Source organism: Pan paniscus, chromosome 20 (genome assembly GCF_029289425.2).
Source record: "Pan paniscus chromosome 20, NHGRI_mPanPan1-v2.0_pri, whole genome shotgun sequence".
Lineage (NCBI taxonomy): Eukaryota > Metazoa > Chordata > Mammalia > Primates > Hominidae > Pan > Pan paniscus.
Window position 1 is genome coordinate 61,394,995 of NC_073269.2, and position 25,984 is coordinate 61,420,978.

Consider the following 25,984-nt stretch of genomic DNA (forward strand, 5'->3'; position numbering starts at 1 on the left):
CAGGAGGCCCCGCCCTCCCGCGGCTGTGTTGGTGCGCAGGTGCGGGGGGCGGGGTGCACGCCTGGGCGGTGCAGTGCGCGTGCGCCCGGGCGCTCCCGACACCGCCCACTCTTGAACCCCGCCGCCGTAGACGCGCTTGCGCCCGTTGGTGCCAACGGTCTGCCCCGGAATAAACCCAGACAGCTCAGTGAGCCGCAGCTGCGCACCGGCTCCGTTCCAAGGCCCCGTGAATATTCCGCTCCAGGATTTCCCTTCCCACTCGCTCCGTTTGGAAATCCGTTCGCTGTTCTGTCACCTCTAATCATAGTCGAGCTTTGGCTCCAGGGTCGGGCTCTTGTGAAATCCAGACCTGGTTTTCGCTCCAGCCAAAGCCAGGCACCTTCGTTCCGCCCGGCTCTCGCGCTTAGCCGCCTCCGAGCCTCAGGGGCCCTCAGTCGTTTCCGTCTGCTGGCGATAGTCCCGGCCGGGTCGCTAGTGTTGCCAGTTCCGCCCAAAGCAGCTTCTAATAGCATCAACTGAAAGAGACCTCCTAGACCTTGTGTCTAGATTGATGAAGGTCCCTCTGGCTTTGAGCCTCGGTTTCCCCAACTTTAATAGCCCCCCTCTCTACCCATGTTAGAGGCCTACTGTAAAAATCGTGTGGGCGCGAGGAACTTTTTTGTTTTTGTTTTTGTTTTAAGACTGCGAATTGGCCGGGCGCGGTGGCTTACGCTTGTAATCACAACACTTTAGGAGGTCCGAGGCCGGAGGATGGCATGAGACCAGGAGTTGGAGACCAGCCTGGGCAACCTAGGGAGACCCCCGTCTCTACAAAAGAAAATTTAAAAAATTAGTTGGGCCTGGTGGCCCGCGCCTGTGGTCTCAGCTATTCGGGAGGCTAAGGCAGGAGAATCGCTTGAGCCGAGGCTGCAGTGAGCCGGATTGCACCACTGCACTCCAGCCTAGGAGACAGAGCGAGAACCTGTCTCAAAAACAAAGGGCCCGGCGTGGTGGCTCATGCCTGCCTGTACTTGAGCTCAGGAGTTCAAGACCCCACGCCTATAATCCCAGCACTTTGGGAGGCCGAGGTGGGCGGATTGCCTGAGCTCAGGAGTTTGAGACCAGCCTGGGCAACACAGTGAAACCACGTGTCTACTAAAATACAAAAAATAGCCGGACGTGGCGGTGTGCGCCTGTAATCCCAGCTACTCGGGAGGCTGAGGCAGGAGAATTACTTGAACTCGGGAGGTGGATGTTGCAGTGGGCCCAGATCAGGCCACTGCACTCCAGCCTGGGTGACAGAGCGAGACTCCGTCTCGAGAAAAAAAAAAAAAAAAAGAGCAAATTCACCCCTCCTTTGCCCTCTTTGTTCTATTGAGACCCTCAATGGATTGGATAATGCCAGCTCACATTGGGGAGGGAAGATCTTTATTCAGTCTACCGATTCAAATGCTAGTCTCTTCCAGAAATACCCTCATAGACACACCCATAATATTTTACCAGCTATCTGGACATCCCTTAGCCCAGTCAACACCTGAAATGAACCATCACAGAGAGGCATTTCCTTTTCTCTTTTTTCTATAGGGATGTTTTGTCTTTTACCCAGCATTTGGCTTCCTTGTTTTCTCCACAATATGATGGCATCATTGCCACACTGTTTTAACACAGAGGTCAGGAACTGAGGGATAAGGATGTGGCTATAGTCCCTACCCTTCAAATGGAAGCTGGGAAGCTGTGGGGGCTTTAATGACTGAAGTCTGGATTTCCACCCAGCAGAACTCACAGATATACATTGTGTTTGCATTAGAATTGAAACTTTTTTTTAAGAGACAGGGTCTGGCTCTGTCGACCAGGCTGGAGTGCATGGCACGATCACAGATCACTGCAGCCTCAAACTCCTGGGCTCAAGCAATCCTCTCGCCTCAGCCTCCCGAGTAGCTGGGACTACAACTGCAACTTTTTTCTTGAGACAGGATCTCAGATCCTGCAGCTACCTCTCAATTTATCCTGGATTTAGGAAGAGGGGTGATAAAAACCAATCCAAATAGACTCAAAAATCCCAGATGCACCAGAACAATCCACACAAAAGGAATGAGTCTGACATCAAATTGTCCTAGGAAACCAGGATACAAGAAAGAGGATTGGCCGGGCATAGTGGCTCACACCTGTAATCCCAGCACTTTGGGAGGCCAAGGAGGGTGGATCACCCTGTCAAGAGTTCAAGACCAGCCTGGCCAAGATGGTGAAACCTGGTCTCTACTACAAATACAAAAATTAGCCGGGCGCGGTGGCAGGCGCCTGTAATCCCAGCTACTTGGGAGGCTGAGGCAGGAGAATCTCTTGAACTCGGAGGGTGGAGGCTGCAGTGAGCCAAGATCGGGCCACTGCACTCCAGCCTGGGGGGCAGAGTGAGACTCCCGTCTCAAAAGAAAAAAAAAAAAAAGAAAGAAAAAGAAAGAGGAGGATGGCTCTGGAATTAGCCCAGGTGTGAATCCTGGCTGTGAACTCGGTCAGGGGTCAGCCTCCTCTGAGCTCAGCCTCCTCTCTGGAAAAACAACAGCAGTCAAAGCTCTTGTCTACAAATGACAAAATTTCTTGTAGCTAAACAGAAAAGGAATTTATTAAAGGAATTGAGGCAGCCTCCGACACCCCCACCTCCCGCCCCAATCCCACGTCTCTGAGAAAGCTACAGAATCCGCTTGGCGCTTTGCAGTCAGGAATGAAGCCCACACCCAGCCACAGGCCTGCTCCTGAGACACACTGCAGCCTCCATCAACGGCACCTGGCTCAGACACTCCCGCCAGAATCTCTGCCAGCCCTGTCCAGAAGCCAGGTGTGGCTGCTCCTGCACTAGCCAGAAGGGAACCTGGGCAGGGGCCCCTCCACCGCCAGCTCTTGGCCCGACGACCGGCGGGCTCTGATTGGTAGAGGAGCTAGACCACCAGCGGGTTCTGATTGGTGTACAAAACAGATTCCCAGAGAGAGTTCTGATTTGTGGAGCTAGTGTCACATGACTACCCCACAGCAAAGGATGCTGGGAAGGGAAATGGCGGCTACCCTAGGGAAAATTTAGATGTGTAACCTGGGAAATTCCTCGAACCTAGAATTCAGGTTTGCCAGGTGGCCGAAAAAAGGACAGATGTCCCACACACTGTTGCTCAGGAAAGACAGGGAAGAGTAAATGACACAATGGCTCTGTAGATGATAAAGAGCAACACTTATTATTCTTCCAGTGGCTCCCCAAGTCCCTTAAACCCGTGCCCCTCCTCCCGTCCCCCATGCACCCTCCAAAGGAGATGACAAAGGCGGCAGTGAAGGAGGAGAAGGAGGAAGAGAAACACCTTTATTGGAAGAGCTGTGTGGACAAGAGAACGGGGATGAGAGTGAGAGCATGGGAGGTGGGGTCCAAGGAGCTGGTGCCTTTCTCAGCGCCCCTTCCAGGGACTGCACAGAGACGGGCTGGCACACCCTGGGTCCAGGCACCTAGGCCCTGCGATCCCTTGGGAGAGGGCCTTGTAGGTGGGGAGGGAGGCAAGAGGCCTGGGGTTCCCACGGAGAAGGGGGCAAGAAGCCACCTGGTTTCACCGATCCATGCTGTCGTCCGCTGGGCTGGAGAAACAGGTCTGTAGCAGCTTTTCACAGAACTCCAGCTCCTCCTGGATTGGGCAGGGGCAGGGAGCAAGGGGCCTGAGTGCAGAGGCCAGACCCTGCCTCCAGCATTCTTGGCACCCAGAGGTGACTCCTCTTCTCTCCTGGCCACCACCCACTCCCCCCCACCAGAGGTTAGGCTTCTTTAATCACTGCTCAGATTCATGATTCACTGTCTTCACACTGGTGTCTGAACTACTTGAACTAGAACCCGGGGTCCCCCAGACTCGTCTCACTCCATTGGTCTGCCTCATATCAGCACTCTTGGGCTCTTTCTAACTCCCAGATATGGACCACTGCTCAAAACTTTCTGCGGATACAAACCCCAGAAACCATGAAAGAAAGCACTGAGAGGTTAAACTACGTAATATAAAAGATACTCCCATGGCAAAAAAAGAAAAAGAAAACGAGGTTGGAGAAAAATATTTGTGATTCATAGCACAAATGGCTAATATACTTAACCCTTAAAGAGCTTAAAAAAGTCATTCGCAAAAACCATCACCCAATAAATAGATAAGTGGGCAAAGGATGAGAATGAACAGTTCACAAGAAAGAGAAAAGATGCCAAATTTCACTCATGGGAGAAATGTAAACTGGACTGGAGTACTACTTTTCAACAATCAGTTTGAAAAAAGGTCAAATGGTTCATTGAGGCCACTTTGTCCAGACCAAGATTTGGGGAGTTGGGCACCCTCATGACTGGAGTGTCAATGGTTGAACTTCTATGGAGAGCAGCTTGGTGATAGCTAATGAAACGGCCCTTAACCCTTTAACCTTCACCTTTAACATACCTGACCCCAGCCATTTCCCTTCTAGAAATTGTTCTACAGACATATGTAATAACATATACAAAAGGTTATTCTTTCAGCAGTGTTTGTCATAGCGAGAGTGTAGAAACAACCTGCATATCCATGCTACAAAAAAGAGCCCATCCGCACTGTACAGCTGCAAAATGAAAGAGCCGCAGGCGAGACATGCAATGCCCACAAAGCAAGGGGCAGAACAGCCATCACAGCACGGCAGGCTTATTTTGCATAACATAGAGAAAAAGGAGAATTCACATGCACCTTTGCTCGTGTGCACCTAATATTTTAAGAAGGACACCTGAGCAACTGGGTAGCCAGAAGGAGGGGCAGGAGAGAGACTTTTCACTGTTTACCCTCCTGCGGGTCTTGTATTTTCAACCATGTGACTACGGAACCTATTCACAAAGCATTAGTAAAATCTGTTACAAATCTAATTTGAATGTTTCCACGGGTGTATACATAAGTCAAAACTTCTCATGTAGTACACTTTTTTTTTTTTTTTTGAGATGGGAGTCTCACTCTGTCGCCCAGGCTGAAGTGCAGTGGCGCATCTTGGCTCACTGCAACCTCCGCCTCCCCGGTTCAAGCGATTCTCCTGCCTCAGCCTCCTGGGTAGCTGGGATTACAAGCACCTGCCACTATGCCCAGCTAATTTTTTGTATTTTTAGTAGAGATGGGGTTTTACCATGTTGGCCAGGCTGGTCTCGAACTCCTGACCTCATGATTTACCTGCCTCGGCCTCCCAAAGTGCTGGGATTACAGGCGTGAGCCACCATGCCTGGCCATGTAGTACACTTTCAATACGTACAGACACTTGACAGTGTCTACACAGGAATGAATTCAATAGAATAGAACGTCCCAAGGAGGTGGGTGCGTTTGCTAAGCTCGGCTTTGCTGAAGCACCAGCATTGATTCATTCACTTCAACAAATTAATGCATTAATCAGTTAACTATTTGAATTTTAATTAGTTGTGATTTAGCATTTGTTACTTATCTAGTTATCTAATGAGTTATTTATTTGCCCCTTATCTAATTAAATATCTGATGACTTGTTATTTATCACTTGTTATTTACCTAAAATAATTGGTTATTTTTTGCCATTTGTTATTTCTTGTCAATTTAATGAAATAGTTAATCATTAAGACATTTGAGTGATATTATATTCAATTTACATTTACTTAATGTAAACAACTGTATTGGGTAATTTAGATAATAATTCAATGATTGGGCAACACTTTAAGAATCTCCAAGCTCCTGTCTCCTTGCTGTCTCTCCTACTCTGACACAGCACGGGACGAATGCTAGGCATGAAATAAACATCTGCTGAATGGAAGATGAGTGAAATGCACGAGAACACGAATGAAAGCCTGAACCAGCGGACCCAGGAGCCCCCAAGGGCAAGGACTGGCTGGCTCTGCCCCTACTAGGGTCCCCACTACCACACTTGGTCTAACCTGGGGAATTCCTCACCCCCCAGGCCCCTCCCCCTCACACCTGGTCCTCCTCACACCCTGTCCCTTCCCCAACTCACCTGGTCCTTCTGGAGCCGCTGTCCCCTCCCCCGGCACATGATCCTCCTCGAACCCCATCCCCTGCCCCTCACACCTGGTCCTCCTTGCACCCCGTCACCTCCCCGTGTACCTGGTCCTCCTGGAGCCCCTGTCCCCTCCCCCTGGCACCTGATCCTCCTCGAACCCCATCCCCTCCCCACACACCTAGTCCTCCTGGAGCCCTTGTCCCCTCCCCCTTGCACCTGGTCCTCCTTGCACCCCGTCCCCTCCCCATGTACCTGGTACTCCTCATGCTGCTGCAGCAGCTGACAGCGGTGGCGGAGGAGCTCCTCCAGGCCCAGTTCCGGCTCCCGACACTCACGCACACCCTGCGGAAAGTCTGTCACCAGGCTGTGAGGGACATGACAGCGGCCCTTAGGACCTCCCTCTAGAGGCCTCACTGACCCAACCCTATCGCCCGCCCCGTCCCCTGGCTCACTCAGGAGCCAGGCAAGTCGCTGCCCCACAATGGGCCTCCATTTCCCCATCTGCGGAATGGACCTCACGCTGCCCCTGGCCCAGGGTGGGTGCTGAGGGGCTCAGCACAGGGCCTGGTGTGTGTCAACTCTGGTGTGCTGTTCAGAACTCCAGCATCATCTGATTAGACACTAATCCACTGGTGGGGGTGTGTACAAAAGCCTCTCTCCCTCCTGCAAGGCCTCTGTGCCAGCCCTACTGGTGAGGAAACTGAGGCTCCCTGACTCCTGCTCCTTTCTGGCCCCACACCCTTCCTCTCCACGGGAAGGTCCCAACTCCTGAGTCCCTACGGGCTGATTCCTGAGCCACCCCCACCTTGAGAGGACGGGGCCCCCACCCCAGGCCCCGTCCTCTCAAGGAGCCAAAGTACCTGCACAGGGCTCCAAGCACGTGCTCGTGGAAGGGGCTGTGCTCTGTCCGCACCAGGGCCACCAGCTGCTGGACCATCCCCATGGAGCACAGGGTCCCTGGGGGGAGGGCTGCAGGGGTCAGAGGGGCAGCCCCACCCATCTCCTATGCCCTCCCCGGGATGCCTGTTCCTCCCCTTCTCCCACACCTGCACCCACCCCAGGGCGTCTGCTCCCCACTCCTGCCCTCACTCAAGGGCTGCCACACCTTTGTGTTCAGGGTGGCCCACCAGCAGGTTCTGCAGCAGGAATGCTGATTTGACCTTGAGCTTCTGCACCTGCTGCTGCATGGCCCGCATCAACACAGAGAAGCCGTCCAGGCGGAGGAACTGCAGCAGCCCAGCCTCCTGCTCTCGGACCAGACCTGGGAGAGGGGGAAAGGTCCTGAGCTTGCAGTCACCACCACCACCACTGTCATCACAAGCACCATCACCAACATCATCACAACCACCATCACCAACATCATCATCACCACCATCACCACTATCTTCACCACCATCACAATCATCATCATCATCACCATTCTCATCCTCACCACCATCACCATCACCACCATCCTCACCACCACCACCATCACCATCATCACCACCATCACCATCACCACCATCACAATCATCATCATCACCATCATCACCATCACCACCATCCTCACCACCATCATCACCATCACCACCATCCTCACCACCACCACCATCACCACCATCACCATTATCACCACCATCACCATCACCACCATCCTCACCACCACCATCACCATCACCACCATCACCATCACCATTATCACCATCACCATCACCATACCACCACCATCACTATCATCACCACCACCACCAACACCATCACCATCACCATACCACCACCATCACTATCATCACCACCACCACCAACACCATCACCATTATCACCACCATCACCATCACCACCACCATCACTATCATCACCACCACTACCATCACTACCATCACCACAACCACCACTATCATCACAACCACCATCACCAACATCATCACAACCACGATCATCATCACCACCATCACAACTCTTCACCACCATCACAATCATCATCCATCATCACCATTCTCACCATCACCACCATCCTCACCACCACCACCATCACTATCATCACCACCATCCTCACCATCACCACCAATCTCACCATCACCACCATCACCACCACCACCAACAACACCATCACCAACACCACCATCACCACCAACACCATCACCAACATCACCACCACCATCACCATCACCAACATCACCACCACCATCACCACCACCACCATCACCATCATCATCACCATCCTCACCACCATCACCATCACCAACATCACCACCATCCTCACCACCATCACCACCACCATCACTACCAACACCATCACCACCACCACCACCATCACCATCACCACCACCACCACCATCACCACCACAATAATCACCATCACCACCACCACCATCACCATCACCACCATCACCACCACCACCACCACCACCACCACCATCACCACCACCATCACCACCACCATCACCATCATCACCACCATCACCATCACCACCACCATCACCACCACCATCACCACCATCACCACCACCATCACCACCACCATCACCATCACCACCACCACCACCACCACCATCACCACCACCATCACCATCACAACCACCACCACCATCACCACCATCACCACCACCATCACCACCACCACCATCACCACCACCATCACTATCATCACCATCACCACCACCATCACCACCACCACTACCACCATCACTATCATCATCGCCATCCTCACCATCACCACCACCATCACTATCATCACCATCCTCACCACCATCACCACCATCACCATCACCACCATCACTATCATCATCGCCATCCTCACCACCATCACCACGACCATCACTATCATCATCACCATCCTCACCACCATCACCACCATCACCATCACCACCACCACCATCACCACCACCATCACCACCATCACCATCACTATCATCACCACCACCACCATCACCACCACCACCATCACCACCACCATCATCACTATGACCATCACCAACATCACCATCATCACCACCATCACTATCACCATCACCACCACCACCATCACCACCACCATCACCACCACCATCTCTACCACCATCACCACCATCACCATCACTATCATCACCACCACCATCACCACCACCATCATCACCATGACCATCACCAACATCACCATCATCACCACCATCACTATCACCATCACCACCACCATCATCACCACCACCACCATCTCTACCACCATCACCACCATCACCATCACTATCATCACCACCACCATCACCACCACCATCATCACCATGACCATCACCAACATCACCATCATCACCACCATCACTATCACCATCACCACCACCACCATCACCACCATCACCATGACATCACCAACATCACCATCACTATCACCATCACCACCACATCACCATCACCGCCATCATCATTACCATTAACAATATAATTATCGTCAATCATCGTCACCATCATCACCACCAACTACCATCATCCCTTGCCATTGGCCTGCATATGCAAGCATTATCTTTTTTTGAAGTATGTTTTTGAGATATAATTCACAATCCACACAGTTCAGCCTTTTAAAGATATTCACAGGGTTGTATAACCATCACCACTAACTCTAGGAAATTTTCATCACCCCCCAAAGGAAACCTATGAGCAGTCATTCCCAATTTCCCTTCCCTCTGGCCCCTGCAACCACAGATATACTTTCTTCCTTTATGGATTTACCTGTCCCAGACATTTAATATAAATGTGTCCATAAAATACGTGACCTTTTGTGTCTGACTGCTTTCACTCAGCATGATGTTTTCCAGGTTCATTCATGTTGTAAGTGGTATCAGCACTTCATTCTTTTTCATGGCTGAATAACATTCCATTGTATGGATATACCATATTTTATCCATTCCTCTATTGATGGAAGCATCATCTCTTTTAATTTATTTTATTTTATTTATTTACTTATTTATTTCATTTTGAGATGGACTCTTGTTCTGTTGCCCAGGCTGGAGTGTGCAGTGGAGCAATCTTGGCTCACTGTAACCTCCGCTCCCAGGTTCAAACTATTCTTCAGCCTCAGCCTCCCAAGTAGCTGGGATTATAGTAACCTGCCACCACACCCAGCTAATTTTTGTATATATAGTAGAGACAGGGTTTCACCATGTTGGCCAGGTTGGTCTCAAGCTCCTGACCTAAAGTGATCCACCTGCCTGGGCCTCCCAAAGTGCTGGGATTACAGGCATGAGCCATTGCACCCGGCTGTGTCATCTCTCTTTTTTTTTTTTTGAGACAGAGTCTTGCTCTATCATCCAGGCTAGAGTGCAGTGGCACCATTTTGGCTCACTGCAACCTCTGCTTCCCGGGCTCAAGCCATTCTCCTGCCTCAGACTCCCGAGTAGCTGGGATTACAGGTATGCACCACTACACCCAGCTAATTTTTGTATTTTGAGTAGAGACAGGGTTTTGCCATGTTGGCCAGGCTGGTCTTGAACTCCAGACCTCATAATCCACCTGCCTCAGCCTCCCAAGGTGCTGGGATTACAGGCGTGAGCCACCGTGCCCAGTCCGCAACATCTTTTAATCCTCGCAATTATCCTGGAAGTGTGTGCTTTCAGAATTCTATTTTACAGATGAGGAAACTGAGGCCTAAAGAGCCAGGCTACACAGCATGCATGACCTTTATCCAGAGGGCAATGAGAACTCTGGAAGGACTCCCAGCAGGATGAGAACTGACCTTTGGAGTGCACCTCCAGTAAGGTGCCCCCTCCTAGGTAGGCTCTAGGCCTGTGCTGGCCAAGAAGGACAGAAGCTGCTAGTAGCTTGTGGCCACTAAACACCTGATATGTGGCCAGTGCAACTAAGGAAAAGAGTTGTTCATTTCATTTAAGTTCAATTCATTTAAACTTAAGGTGAAAAACTGAAGCAGTGTAAAATATTTTCCATTAAACACAACGTTGGCTGGGCGCGGTGGCTCATGCCTGTAATCCCAGCACTTTGGGAGGCCAAGGTGGGCAGATCACTTGAGGTCAGGAGTTCGAGACCAGCCTGACCAACATGGTGAAACCCCATCTCTACTAAAAATACAAAATTAGCTGGGCGTGGTGGCGTGCGTCTGTAATCCCAGCTACTAGGGAGGCTGAGGCAGGAGAATCATTTGAATCCGGGAGGTGGAGGTTGCAGTGAGCCGAGATTGCGCCATTACACTCCAGCCTGAGCAAAAAGAGCGAAACTCCATCTCACACACACACAAAAAGAAAACCAAAAAAAGAAAAACACACGCAACGTTGTTGCTCTGGCGCACTCCACAATACCCCTGAAAACTCAGCATGTTGCGATGTGCTTCATTTGTAAAATGCACACACTAGGTTTTGAAGACTTAGCATGACAAAAAATACAGTGTCTCATTAATAGTCCATATTAATTACACATTGAAATTATAATAGTTTGGACATATTGGGTTACATATTTATTTATTTTAGTTTATTTTATTTCATTTTTGAGACAGAGTCTCACTCTGTCGCCCAGGCTGGAGTGCAGTGGCAGTTGGCTCACTGCGACATACGTCTCTCGGGTTCAAGCAATTTTTATGCCTCAACCTACCGAGTAGCCGGGATTACAGGCATGCCCCACCATGCCTGGCTAATTTTCTGGTATTTTTAGTAGAGACAGGGTGTCACCATGTTGGCCAGGCTGGTCTTGAGCTCCTGGCTTCAAGTGATCCACCTGTCTCGGCCTCCCAAAATGTTGAGATTATAGGCATGAGTCACCATGCCCGGCCAAATGTTATTTAATTAAAGAAAGAGAAAAGAACAGGCATGCATGGACTGGAAAACACAAAGACTCCTCTCATTCAATCTGTAAGCAAGGCCTGTCAGCTCTACCTTCAAAATGTACCCAGGAGAGACCTGTCCCCTTTACGCCAGGGTTTCTCCGCCTGGGCACGGTTGGTATCTGGGGCCAGATCACTCTGGGTTGGGAGGCCCATCCTGTGCATTGCAGGATATGGAGCAGCATCCCTGGCCTCTACCCAGTAGATGCCAATAGTCCCTCTCTCCCAGCTGCGACAACTAAAAATGTCTCCAGACATTTGTCTAAATGTCCTGTGGAGGACACAATTGTCCCTGTTTGAGAACCACTGCTCCCTACCACAACCTTGATCTCTTGCCTAGGTTATCACCATAACCCCCCAGCTCACCGCCCACCTTCCACCCACCCTCGCCGCATTCACCCTCTTCTCTGTGCAGCAGTTGGGGGCAGGGATCACAGTATGGCTGCCGTCATTTTTGGAAAGAAAGCCAAAGTCATCACTGCAGCCCACACATCTCCCTTAAAAAAGTTACGCTTATTCAGCGCTAAAAAGAAATGAGCTATCAAGCCAAGAAAAGACATGGAAGAACCTTAAAAGCAGATTACTAAGCCAAAGAAGCCAGTCTGAAAAGGCTGCAGATTGCATGGTTCCAAGCATATGACATTCTGGAAAAGGCAAAACTATGGAGACAGTAAAAAGCTCAGGGGTGGGATGACTAGCGGGAGCACAGAGGATTTGTAGGGCAGCGAGATTCCTCTGTAGAATACTACAGTATGGATCCATGTCATGATACAGTTGTCCAAACCCATAGTACATACAGCATCAAGAGTGCACCCCAGTGTCAACTATGGACTCTGGGTGACACTGAGGTGTCCATGTAGGTTCATCGATTGTAATAAATGTGCCACTCTGGTAGACTGTAACAAGGAACCACTTTGGAGTGGCTCCACAGAGAGCGAGCGAGTCCATCCCCTCCTGTCCTGGGAAGGGCAGTGGCACCACCGCCTCGGGCAGCAGGAGCTGAGGGGACGTACCCTGCAAATGGCTCCCAGCACGGAACTCCAGTAATGGTACTGGACAGCCACACAATGGCATACCCTGCAGCCACCAAAAAAAAGGACAGATGCCACTGAATGGTATACTTTAACATTTTCATGTGAATTTTACCCCCGAGCAAAAAAAAAAGAATGGCATCCAAGCTCCCAGAGCTCTTGCCCTGCATCGTGCACAACTTTCGCTGGGGAAGCCGACCACCACGTGGTGAGGCCGCTCACGCAGCCCGAGCTTCCTGCCAACAACTGCCAGCAAAACTCTGCTAGCCCCGGCGCGAGCCATGGTGGAAGCCCATCTCTAGCACCCCTTCCTCAGAGGGGGATTGTGAGGGATCAATGAGGTGCAGTGCACAGGGCTTAGTGCAATGAGACCTTCAGGGAACAAGGCCCGGCTGACGGCTGACCACAACCTCATGCAACCTCATGAAACCTCATGAAGACGCAAAGCCAGAAGCCGCCCTCCTCAGCAGGGGCCACTGCTGCATTCCTCACCCGCAGAAAGGGGAAAGATAAGCTACTGTTGCTTAAGAAAAAAGGACAGAGGCAGGTCAAGGTGCGCCACAGTCAGGATGGCCTGTGCCAGCCGTGCACATCTGAGGAAACGAGATTAATCCGTGTGTCTGTGTGCACACATACCACACACGACACACTCCACATAAGCACACACCACACACCCCGTATACACACACCACATACACACATCCCACACACGCCATGCACATCCACACACCACACATACGCACCACACACACACACCTCATATGCACCCCACATACCCCACACATATACATACATCCCCCCAGCACACACATCCCACACACATACACATGCAACACACACACCACACACACCTCCACATATATACCACACACCACACAACCCATGTACACGCTACACTAACACACGACACGCCAAACACCCCACATACACACCATACACACCCTACACACGCGCCACACCCCCACTACACACGCACATCACACACACACCACACACACCCACATTTGTTCTTACAGATTTATTAAAATCTCTGGAAGCAGAAACAGGTATAACAGTGGTTTTCTCTGGAATGGGGACCAGGTTTGGGGACAGGGACCGTTTGCTATGTACTCTTTTGTACCTGGTGAACGATGTGACTGTCTCACAGATTTTTAAAAATATGTAATGACTTTTTTTTTTTTTTTTAGACAGGGTCTCACTCTGTCACCCAGGCTGGAGTGCAGTGGCACGATCTCAGCTGACTGCAGCCTCCGCCTCCCAGGCTCAGATGATCCTCCCTCCTCAGCCTCCCAGGTAGGTGGGACCAGGTGTGAACCACCAAGATGACCTAAAGACTTCTTTTTTAATGCAAGCTATTAGAAGAAAACTCTGCCAGCCCCTCTCTACCCTGCTCTGGCCCTCAGGGACACCATGTCCTTCTCTCTGCCCTTTGTGGCCGAGCTGCCCCATGTCTGTCTGTCCCTGTCACCCTAGTTTTGGCTGTGACTTTCCAAGTGCTCCTTTCCTCGCCTCATCAGAATGCTTCCTTCTTCCGGAATCTCCTCCTACCCAAACCCTCCCTGTTCTCCTCCCAGCCTCTGCATGGCTGGGGCCACCATCTGCCAGGAACACAACACTGATTCCAGGACTCAGGATACATGGGGGTGAGGGAGAGAAAGAGTGTGTTGGACCCCCCTCACAGCCCCCATTTCAATGACCAGATAGGCTGCTGGAATTAAAAAATAGCCAACCTCAGGCCAGGCACAGTGGCTCATGCCTATAATCCCAGCACTTAGGGAGGCTGAGGTGCTCACCTGAGGTCGGGGGTTTGAGACCAGACTGGCCAACAGGGTGAAACCCCGTCTCTACTAAAAGTACAAAAAAAGTTAGCTGGGCATGGTGGCATGTGCCTGTAAACCCAGGTACTTGGGAGGCTGAGGCAGGGGAATCCCTTGAACCTGGGAGGTGGAGGTTGCAGTGAGCCGAGATTGCGCCACTGCACTCCAGCCTGGGCCACAGAGCGAGACTCCGTCTCAAAAAACAAAAAAAGAAAAAAAAAAAAGCCAACCTCGAACAGATTAAATGTAGAGTTACGATATGACCCAGCAACTCCACTGCTAGGTATACACCCAAGAGAACGGAAAACAAATGTCCATACAAACACCTGCGCAGCCATGTCCACAGGAGCACGAGAGCCCAGAGATAGAAGGAAACCAGGGACTGTCAGCAGACAGGCAGACGGAGAGGCAGGGCACGGTGGACCCACGCAACAGGACACATTCAGCCGCAGGAAGGAACACAGCACTGCCACCCGCCACCACTCGGGGACCTTGCAGCATATGAAAGGAGCCAGGCAGAAAAGGCCTCACGGTGTGGGATTCCGTTTGTACAAATGTCCCGGAGAGGGAAATCCTTAGAGGCAGTAAGTAGATTCATGTTGCAGGGGCTGCGGGAGAGGACGGACGCCGAGTGATTGCTTAACGGGTACAGAATTTCTGCTTGGGGGAGAGGATGAAAATGTTCTGAAATTTTGGCCGGGCGCAGTGGCTCATGCCTGTAATCCCAACACTTTGGGAGGCTGAGGCGGGTGGATCACCTGAGGTCAGGAGTTTGAGACCAGCCTGGCCAACAGGGTGAAACCCCGTCTCTACTAAAAATACAAAAATTAGCCGGGCATGGTGGCGGGCGCCTGTAATCCCAGCTACTTGAGAGGCTGAGGCAGAACTGCTTGAACCTGGGAGGAGGAGGTTGTAGTGAGCCGAGATCGCGCCATTGCACTCCAGCCTGGGTGACAAGAGCGAGACTCTGTCTCAAAAAAAAAAAAAGAAAGAAAAGAAGAAAATGTTCTGAAATTAGATAGTGACTGCCGATAGCCATACCACCCCAAACGCGTCTGATCACATCTAAAATTAGAGAGTGATGATGGCTGCACAGTACTGAATACACTAAGAAGTACTACGTTGTTTTTCTGGTTTTTGTGTTTGTTTTCAGACAGGTCTTGCTCTGTCACGCAGGCTGGAGATGCAATCATGGCTCACTGCAGCCTCAACTTCCCAGGCTCAGGCAATCCCACCACTTCAGTCTCCTGAGTAGATGGAGGTACAGTCACGCACCACCACATCCAGCTAATTTTTTAATTTTTGTAGAGACAGGGGTTTCCCTATGTTGCCCAGGCTGGTCTCAAACTCCTGGGCTCGAGCAATTCTCCCGCCTCGGCCTCCCAAAGTGTTAGGATTCCAGATGTGAGCCACCATGCCTGGCCAAGAGTACTAAGTTATACACTTTTAAAGGATGAATTATATGGCCTATGAATTACATCTCAATAAAGCTGTTAGAGAAAATAAAAGGAAACAGTCCAGTTGGGGCGCTAGTATAGCAAATGCAGGCAGGCATCCAGCACACACGAAGAGCTCCACCAGGCTGGGATCCTGGCTCTGCGTGTCCTCTCTGGACCCCCTGGCCTGATCCCTCCCGTGTGGAGGAGACACAGTGGGCCCAACTTCAGCAGGTGTGCATAAGGATTCAGCGAGTCAACACCTGGCATGGAGAAACTGCCCCACAGATGTTGGTTTTTGTCCCGTCCCTGTGCCCGACCTGGTGCCTGTGTCCCAGGCGGCAGTATTTGGGGGAGTCCTGGCCAGCTCTGCCCTATGGAGCTGCAGAAACCTGGCCGTGTCCCTCTGCCCACACCTCAGTTTCTTCCCCTGTCAAAGGAGGATGCAAACGGTCCCTACTTCACAGGCCATTAGGATAAAAAGAATTTGTGGCTGGACATGGCGGATCACACCTGTAATCTCAACACTTTCAGAGGCCAAGGCGGGAGGATCCCTTGAGGCTAGGAGTTCAAGACTAGCCTGGGTAGCAAAGCAAGTCTTGTCTCTATATAGGTTAAATTTAAAAAAATAAGAAGAAGAATTCATGTACAGCAGGGGTTCTGACCAAGGGGCTTTCTACATCTAGGGGCATTTGTGCGCTGGCAGGTGCGGTGATAGTGTCTCTCCATGGCCTGGAGGCCACCCACCAGATGCTGCTCAATGTCCTGTAGTGCACAGGACGGCCCCCGAGAGAGTAAATCAGCGCCAGTGTGAACAGTGCCCAGCTGAAAAACTGCTGTGTGCAAAGCGCTCACGCTGAGGGCCGGGTGGTCTCCCCGGGAAGTGGTCACGTCTGCTGCCTGGCTAGCAGGGGGTTTGGCCGAGTGCGCCACTCACTCTGCTCGCAGCACTCAGCCGTGCAGGGGTCCAACAAGCATGGGAACAAACAAGGGAAGGAGATGCCTCTCCCTCTGCCCCAGCAGATCCCGGGGGCCCACCCGGCACCCCCCCCACCGCCAGCACCCCTGTCCCCAGCCCCACCCGGACACTCACAGGAGATGGCGAAGAGGGCCTTGACGCGCACTGTGTCGCAGGCGTCGCGGTCCAGCAGCCGCAGCAGCTTACGCAGGGCACCCAGGCCCAGCACCTGCTCCTGGATGGCTGCCACGTTCTGACTGCACGTGCCGATGAGCTGTGCCGCCCGCCACCGCAGCCCTGCAGCCCCCGCCTCCAGGTACCGGCCCACCAGCAGGTGCATGCCCGACAGCTGGCAGAAGTCTGTGCCACAGAGGGGAGCAGAGAGAGGCCAGATGTTAGGGACTGAACCGTGCCCCCCAAAATGCATGGGTTGATGTTCTGACCCCCAGTACCTTGGAATGTGACTGTTTTTGGAGATGGGATCTTTGAAGAGATCATTAAGGTAAAATGAGGTCCTTAGGGTGGGCCCTAATGCAATCTGACTGGCGTCCTGATAAGAAGAAGAGATGAGGACACAGACACCCACAGAGGGACAACATGGAGGGAGGACACAAAAAATGCCTTCTGCAAGCCAAGGAGAGGGGGGCTCAGGAGAAACCAGCCCTGCCCACACCCTGATCTCAGACTTCTAGCCTCCAGAGCCGTGAGAAAATACATTTCTGTTTTTAAAGCCAGTAGTCTGTGGTGCTTGGCTAAGGTGGCCCTAAGCTGACCACTACAGCTGCTGAGGCCGGGAGAGCCAGGCCGGCTCCCACAGGGACGCAGCTCTCTCCAAACACCCAACCAGAGGTCCCCCCAAGGCTAGTACAACTCGATTCCATCAGCATTTGGGGCATTAGGGCCCCAGGCTCCAGACTACTAAATGCCAGGACTGATCCTGGTCTTTGTGACAATCTGAATGTCCCCAGGGTCAGCAAACCACAGCCCACCTCCTGTTTTTGTAAATAAAGTGGTATTGGAGAGCATGGCAGTTCCTAAAAAAATGAAATACAGATTCCCCGTGACCCAGCAATTCCGCACCAAAGCACAGACCCAAAAGAACCAGAAGTAGGGACTCAGATACTTATATACTCAAGTTCATGGCAGCATCATTCATAAATGACCCAAATGTCCTTAAAGGATAAAGGGATAAATAAAAACTGCTCTAGCCATACAACGGAGTATTACTCAGCCATAAAAAGGAATGAAGCAGCCGGGCATGGTGGCTCAAGCCTATAATCCCAGCACTTTGGGAGGCCAGGGTGGGCAGATCACTTGAGGCCAGGAGTTCAAGACCAGCCCGGGTAACATAGCAAAACAGGGTTTTTGCTATGTTATATACTAAAAATACAAAAATGCCAGGCCTGGCCAGGTGCGGTGGCTCATGACTGTAATCCCAACACTTTGGGAGGCTGAGGTGAGTGGATCACGAGGTCAGGAATTCAAGACCAGCCTGGCCAACATGGTGAAACCTCATCTCTACTAAAAATACAAAAATTAGCTGGGTATGGTGGTGGGCGCCTATAAGCCCAGCTACTCAGAAGGGCAAGGCAGGAGAATCGTTTGAACCCGGGAGGCACAGGTTGCAGTGAGCTGAGATCGCGCCATTGCACTCTAGCCTGGGCAACAGGGTGAGACTCTGTCTCAGAAAAAAAAAAAAAAAAAAAAATTTGCCAGGCCTGATGACATGCACCTGTAATCCCAGCTGTTTGGGAGGCTAAGGTATGAGAATCACTTAAACCCAGCAGGTGGAAGTTGCAGTGAGCTGAGATTGCACCACTGCACTCCAGCCTGGGAGACTGACTCAAAAAAAAAAAAAAAAAAAAAAAAAGGAATAAAGCTCTGACACACGCCACAACATGGGCACGCCGCCTTTAGCACAATCAGCCAGACACAAAAGGTCACATGTTATAATCATCTATATGAAATGTCCAGAACAGGCAAATTCATACAGCCAAAACGCTGATTAGTGGTTGCCAGGGGACCGGGGGAGGGCCTGCCTAATGGGTGCTGGGTCTCCTTTGCAGGCAATGGAAAAGTTCTGGAAATAGAGGTGGTGTTGCACAACATTGTGAATTGACTGTAAGTGGTATAAACAGTCATATGGGAGGATGTTCCCCTCAGCCCACCTTCATCAGCACTGTGCATCTTCATTAAGACAGAGAAGATACACATATATATTTATATTTATATACACAGAGAGCGCACGAGGCCAGGGAGGAAGTGGTATCTTTGGCTTTCGTTCTCATTTGATTACTAATAAGGTGTAAAATTGCTGCTGCTGTGATGATTGGACACTCAGCACAGTGCTTAGCACACAGCAGCTGCTCAACAGATATTTCCTGAACAAGCAAAAAATGAATGAAAGAGCAAAGTCGTTAAAAGCCATCCTGCGGATTGGAGCAGGAGTTCTCTGCCCGGATAAGACGGGGAAACACTGGGGAAAAGTGGCGGCTGCACTGCGGGTCTTCCCGGGGTGCTGAATGCGCTCACAGAGGAGGGCTTCCCAAACTCCGTCCAGCCCCTGTCCAAAATGAAGACACCTGACTCCCAGGCCTGACACGTTACGTTTACCCAGTGCCTGGTGTTGTGCGGGCCTGGGGGTTTCTCTCGGCCCAGCCTGCGTACAAGAGGAAGTAATCAGGACCTGCCCAAACCAGACTGCCATGTAGCAGCACAGCCTGAACTATGAACCAAGGAAGTGACACCCCAAATCCACACCCTCAATTGCTGCACCACCCAACCCCTCCAGATGGAAGTGAGCTCTCCTCAAACCTTCTGTGAGCTCTGCTGCTTGGAGTAAAACAGCATTTACCTCCCCGTCTGCGAGGCCCACCCCAACGCTGTTTCCTGCGCCTGGCCCCTCACTCACTCTACTCTGCCTCAAGGGCCTGGCTGCTGTTCCTGAACACACCAGGCACACTCTGGCCTCAGGGCCTTTGCACTGGCTGTTCCTGCTGTCTGGAATGCTTTTCCCAGAGATCATCCCACAACTCTCACCTCACTTCAGGTCTCTGATCAAACGTCGCCCCGGGGAGGCCTTCTCTGCTACCCCACCCATGCCACTTTCCCTCTTGTACTCTGGGGAGTGGCAGTGGACACCCAGAGGACTAGGAGAGAAACAGCCATCTCAGAGCTGATCAGGGAAGTGGGGGACTCCACATGCCATGAGGGTGAGGCGGAGCCTTGCTCCTTATGGCAATGGAGGCGAACAGGCTGATGGTGAGAGGGCAGCAGGGAGGCTGACGGTGTGAGCCCCAAGAGTAGGGGCAAGAGCTGAGAGGCAGCAGGACATGTACAGAGGGGCAGGACGTCCTGGCGGGGGAAGCGGGCTACCTGCGGCATTGTCCATGTTCTCACACAGGTCGGCCAGCAGCTCCAGGGCCCCCTCTCGCTCTTGCTGGTCGGCCGCCTGCTCGGCCTCCCCAGCAGTGGGGGGCATGGGCTGTGACAGCACTCGGAGGCAGCTCTTCATCTGCTCCACCTCCTCCCGCTGGCCTCGGAAGGCAGCCGACATGGCCTCCTGCAGCCACTGACGCCTCTGGAGACCAAGGCGAGGAGGAAAGAAGGAGATCCATCAGTCATTCATTACAAAGGAACAGCCATTAATAAAGACAGCCAACAACTGAGGGCTGATGTTCCTTCAGTCAACAAATATCGTCTGGGAGCTGTGGCTCATCCCTGTAATCCCAGCACTTTGGGAGGCCGAGGTGGGTAGACTGCCTGAGCTCAGGAGTTTGAGACCAGCCTGGGCAACATGGTGAAACCCCATCTCTACTAAAAATACAAAAATTAGCCAGGCCTGGTGGCGTGCACCTGTAATCCCAGCTACTCAGGAGGCTGCAGCAAAGGGAATCACTTGAACCTGAGAGACAGAGGTTGCAGTGAGCCAAGATCAGGCCACTGCACTCCAGCCTGGGCAACACAGTGAGACTATCTCGAAGAAAAAGGAGATGAGAGCTAATAAGTGACTGCTGGAATTTTTTGGGGTGAGGGAGGGGAGCAGAGGTCTCCTTAGTCACAGTTCTAAGTAAATTTGAGTGAGCTATTTAATGTTTCTGTGCCTGTTTCATGCCTCACTGTTGTAAAGGTTCAATGACATCATATATGTAAGTGGGTTAGCATAATGCTCTGTATACAGTAATTGTCTATCAAACATTATATATAATAGCTATCGCTATGAATCTGCAAAACAACTCTATGAGGTATATATCATTGTTATCCCCACTTCACAGATGAGAAAGTTGAGTCACAGAAAGGTTGAGACTTACCCAAGGTCACACAGTCAGCAATTGGCAAAGCCTGAAATCAAACCCAAGCAGTCTAGGCTGGGCGTGCTGGCTCACATCTGTAATCTCAGCACTTTGGGAGGCCGAGGCAGGTGGATCACTTGACGCCAGGAGTTCGAGACCAGCCTGGCCAATGTAGTGAAACCCCTTCTCTACTAAAAATACGAAAATTAGCCAGGCATGGTGGCCCATGCCTCTAATCCCAGCTACTGGGGAGGCTGAGGCATGAGAATTGCTTGAACCGGGAAGTCAGAGGTTGCAGTGAGCCAAGACTGCGCCTCTGCACTCCAGCCGAGACTGTGTCCCCCAACCCCAACCCCGCCCCCACCAAAAAAAAAAAAAAAAAGCAGTCTGACTACAGAGCCTGTGCTCTTCATGAAAACACACTGCTGCCTTCAGAAGCACTGTCTGTATGCTGGGCACTGTGTGCAGCCCTACTTAAAGTAGCACCTCAGAACTACCCTATATGGTAGTTATTATTATTATCAATTTGTAAATGAAGAACTTGAGATTCAGAAAGATGAAGTAATATACCCAAGGTCACACAGCTGGAAATGCTGAATCCAGGTTAGTCTGGCTCTGGAGAGGATATGTCCCCTCAGACTCTCTTGAGATCTGACCTTCAGTCAACGATGACCCCATCTAGCACAAATTATAGCCCACAATGCCTCCACACCTGGTTTTCTGCCTCCCACCCAAGAAGACCCTAGTCTTCTTGTGACTCCCCAAGTCACACTTCCCAAGGCAACTCTATCTGTCCCCAGGCCCCTCACCCCAGCTTCTTGGGTCCCCATCCTTTACCTCCTCACTCATCGGTTCTGGAGGAGGGTCTGGCTCTTCAGAGCCCGCGGTGATGGCCATCTGCAGCAAGCCTTGGAGGTTGCGTGGGGGCCGGGAATTGCCCGAGCCCCCAGCCGAGGAGCCGCCGCCGCCGCCGCCGCCCCCTGAAGAGCAACCCTGGGAGGCCGGGGGCAGCGCCAGGGGCAGGCGGCTCCCCCTTGAGCCTTCGTCTGACATGGGCCGTTTGTGAAGAAGGGAAGAATGTGTTAGAGGGAGAAGGTGGTCACCACTGAAGCAGCTCTGGCGTCCTGATGGGTCGATTCTTGAGGGTCTGCTGAGAAGGCGGCGTTTTAGGGGAGCTCGGCGACCCCCCATGACCCCAAACCACTCTGCCCCCAGCCCACTTAACCACAGCCCCTTTTCCTTCCTTCATACCCACAGGACCCTTCCCCAAAGTCATAAGCCTCTCCTTTCTCCCTAGCAACAGGCCCCACCCACTCGCCCTGGCAACAACCCCCCTTCCCCATCTCCACTGCGTGCGTCCCGTCTCCTAGCAACCTCACTGCCCCGCCTCCGTAGCAACAAGCCCGCCCTTTGGTCTCCTTAACAACAAGTCTTCTCCCTCCTCTCCGAAGAGGGGCGCCGGAATAAGGCGGATCTCACCTCCCCGGGTCCTCAAGCCGCCGCCGCTCCTACAGACAAAGTCGTCCGCACCTGACTCTGCAGGGCGCCGCCATCTTAACCGGAAATACGCACGGTTTCACCCGGAAGTGCCAGGCGTACCCACCCAACTTCGTGCCGTGGTTGCGGCTGAAGCTGCTCGCCCGACTCTTATCCCCTTCTCACCTGGCGGGATACTGCACTCGGCCCCGCCCCTCCCATCCGGGCCCCGCCTCCAAGCTGGGACGCCCCTTCGTGCGGGCCCCGCCCCTTCACGCTCAAGTAGCTGGTCAAAGCCCTGCCCCTGGCCCAGTTTTCGCACCTCAGCGAGTCCCGCCCCCGATACTTTTGCAAGCTCCACCCCTCTTCTAACGTGTGCCCCGCCCCCAGGTCTGACCCCGCCCACCCTACGATTCCCGCCCCTGCTCTAGGCCTTCCAGACTCTCCCAGTTGGGCCCCGGCCCCTTTACAGGCCCCTCCCACTCATTGCTGTCAGTCATCCTTAGAGGGTTTGGGACCTCGCCCCAACTAATCTGACTTTCGCCTCCACCGGGGCCACCAACCCCATCTACAGGAGCCCTGGGGTCGCAACCGTAATGGCTGGCCTGTGAGCCTTATGCCCCCCGCAACCCCTCTCTCGGCCTCAGTTTCTCCATCTGTCAAATGGAGCTGCGGCGTGGATCCCTCTCATCACCCAGCCTCTCCCTCATGGACTCTTCCCCATGTCCTGCCAGGTGGAGAGGAGAGGATTCGTGAGGCCTAGAGCCGGAAAGCAAAGTGCCCCAGAGCCCAGCAAGATTCAGAGCGCCAGAGGAGCCAGCCTGGTGGGGAGGCCCGAGGCCTCTGTGCTCCAGAAGTGGGGTTTAGGCCTGGGCACGTGCTGGTGCGGGCCGATCTGCAGAGGTGTTGGCCCTGGGCTGGGCTTAAAGAAACTCCCGTGTTGATCCTGGATAGGAGGCGTTTTCCTCCAGGAAAAGGTTGTGCTCAACGCAAAACGGGCACACAGTCACAAACGTATCAATCACCTGCGGGGCGTGGTTGTGCAGGGGGATATTTTGGGCAGAAACAGGAAGACCAAACAGATAGGTTGTATGTGTATGTGTGTGTGTGTGTGTGTGTGTGTGTGTGTGTGGTGTTTCTAGCACTGTGCTGTGAGATGCATCTGGGCCTGTGGATGTGCTATTATATTAGTTTCCTATTGCTGCTGTTAACAAATTACTAAGAATGTGGTGGCTTAAAACAGCACACATTTATTATCTTGCAGTTATGGAAGGCAGAAATCCAAAATGGGTTTCACGGGGCTGAAATCAAACTGTCAGCAGGATTGCATCACTTCTGGAGGCTCTCGGGGAGAATGTTTTTCTTGCCTTTTCCAGCTTCTAGAGGCCACACTCATTCTTTGACAGGTGGCCCCATCACCCCAAGTTCTGCTTCCACCTTCCCATCTCCATCTCTGACTGCTCCTCCTGCCTCCTTCTCACAAATACTCTTGTGATTCCATCGAGCTCACCCAAATAACTGGGATAATCTCCCTATCTCAGTCACATGGGCAAAGTCCCTTCCGCCATGCAAGGTAACTTATGCACAGATCCTGGGAATTAGGACACGGACATCTATGTACAAGTCTATCAGTTTATAATACATGGCCGGGGGCAGTGGCTCAGGTCTATAATCTCAGTACTTTGGGAGGCCAAGGTGGGAGGATCACTTGAACCCAAGAGCTCGAGACCAGCCTGGGCAACATAGTGTGTCCCCAGCCCTACAAAAAAATACAAGAATTAGACATGTGTGATGGCATCTGCTTATATCACAGCTAGGCAGGAGGCTGAGGCAGGAGGATCACTTGAGCCCAGGAGGTCGAGGCTGCAGGGAACTATGACTGCCCTACTGCACCCCAGCCTAGGCAACAGGGGGAAGACCCTGTCTCAAAAAACAAAACAAAACAAAACAAAAAAAAGAGGGTGATCATATAATTTTTCATCTATAGCAAGACACTTGAGAGCAAAAAGGGACTCATTAATAGTTACAGAACCAGGCCAGGTGTGGTAGCTCACGCCTGTAATCCCAGCACTTTGGGAAGCTGAGGTGGGCAAATCACAAGGTCAGGAGTTCGAGACCAGCCTGACCAACATGGTGAAACCCCATCTCTACTAAAAATACAAAAATTAGCCAGGCATGGTGGCGGGTGCCTGTAATCCCAGCTACTCGGGAGGCTGAGGCAGGAGAATCGCTTGAACCCAGGATGTGGAGGTTGTAGTGAGCTGAGATTGTGCCACTGCACTCCAGCCTGGGAGACAGAGCAAGATTCCGTCTCAAAAAAAAAAAAAAAAAGGCTACAGAACCAGCCTGGCCAACAGGGTGAAACTCCATCTCTACTAAAAATACAAAAAAAGCCGGACGCCTAAAATTGTACCCTGCTCAACAGGCCCTTCTTAACCCCCTTCCCTGCTGTAGTCACCTCCTCAGCACGGACATGATTATCTAACACACCATACATTTTGCCTATTGACCTTGTTGATCATCTGTTTCATCCACCAGCATGGAAGCTCCACAGGACAGGCCTTTTTGCTGATTTAGGTCACTGCCACGTTCTTACCAACAGGAACAGTGCCTGGCTGAGATTTGGCACTCATTAAAGATGTGTGGACTCAAGGTGTTGAATGGGGGACTGGGAAATCTCACAGGAGCCAATAGGCTCCTGTGTGCACTTTATTTTATTTTATTTTTGTTAGAGACAGGGCCTCACTCTGTTGCTCAGGCTGGAGTGCAGTGGTGCAAACGTAGCTCACTGCAGCCTCGAACTCACTGACTCAAGCCTCAGCCTCCCAAGTAGCTGGGACTACAGGCACATGCCACCATGCCCGGCTAATTTTTAAAAAAAATTTTTGTAGGGATGGGGTCTCACTGTGTTGCCCAGGCTGATCTTCCCACCTCCGTCTCCCAAAGTATTGGGATTACAGGCATGAGCCACCTTGCCCAGCCCTGGGTGTGCTTTACAGGGGACTTGAGAATTAAATGGGTGTCTAACACTTGCGGGTACATGACATAGAGGGATCTACGGTTTATGCGGAAAGCTAATGGGGGCAGGCGGGTTACTCACAGGCAGAGCACATGCTTGTGGACCTGCTACAGTGGGGATGTATGGGCTGTACTGGGGTCCACATGAAGATATAAAGGACCCTATGACGAGCACAGAGAATATATGGGGGTCTAAAAACATAACAC

At 51.9% G+C, this 25,984-nt stretch overlaps 1 protein-coding gene across 5 annotated transcripts; it reads right to left on the reverse strand.

The window, feature by feature from the left end:
• Positions 1-3,291: 3,291 nt before the first annotated feature.
• On the reverse strand, positions 3,292-24,799 carry HSPBP1 (HSPA (Hsp70) binding protein 1). 5 transcript variants are annotated; one of them, XM_034944892.3, is made up of 8 exons: positions 22,763-24,799; positions 22,121-22,433; positions 20,367-20,571; positions 17,127-17,351; positions 7,076-7,231; positions 6,831-6,927; positions 6,223-6,334; positions 3,292-3,635 (listed from the first exon to the last, which is right to left on the reverse strand). In XM_034944892.3, the coding sequence occupies exons 2-8, from the start codon at positions 22,334-22,336 to the stop codon at positions 3,561-3,563; spliced, it is 1,086 nt and encodes a 361-aa protein (XP_034800783.1). In that variant the 5' UTR covers positions 22,337-22,433; positions 22,763-24,799; the 3' UTR covers positions 3,292-3,560. The 5 variants fall into 5 exon arrangements, 4 of the variants coding, with proteins under 4 accessions (XP_034800783.1, XP_063456717.1, XP_034800782.1 ...); XM_063600647.1 differs by having other exon boundaries at positions 22,121-22,430; positions 22,658-24,799; XM_034944891.3 differs by having other exon boundaries at positions 22,121-22,430; positions 22,763-24,797.
• Positions 24,800-25,984: the final 1,185 nt, after the last annotated feature.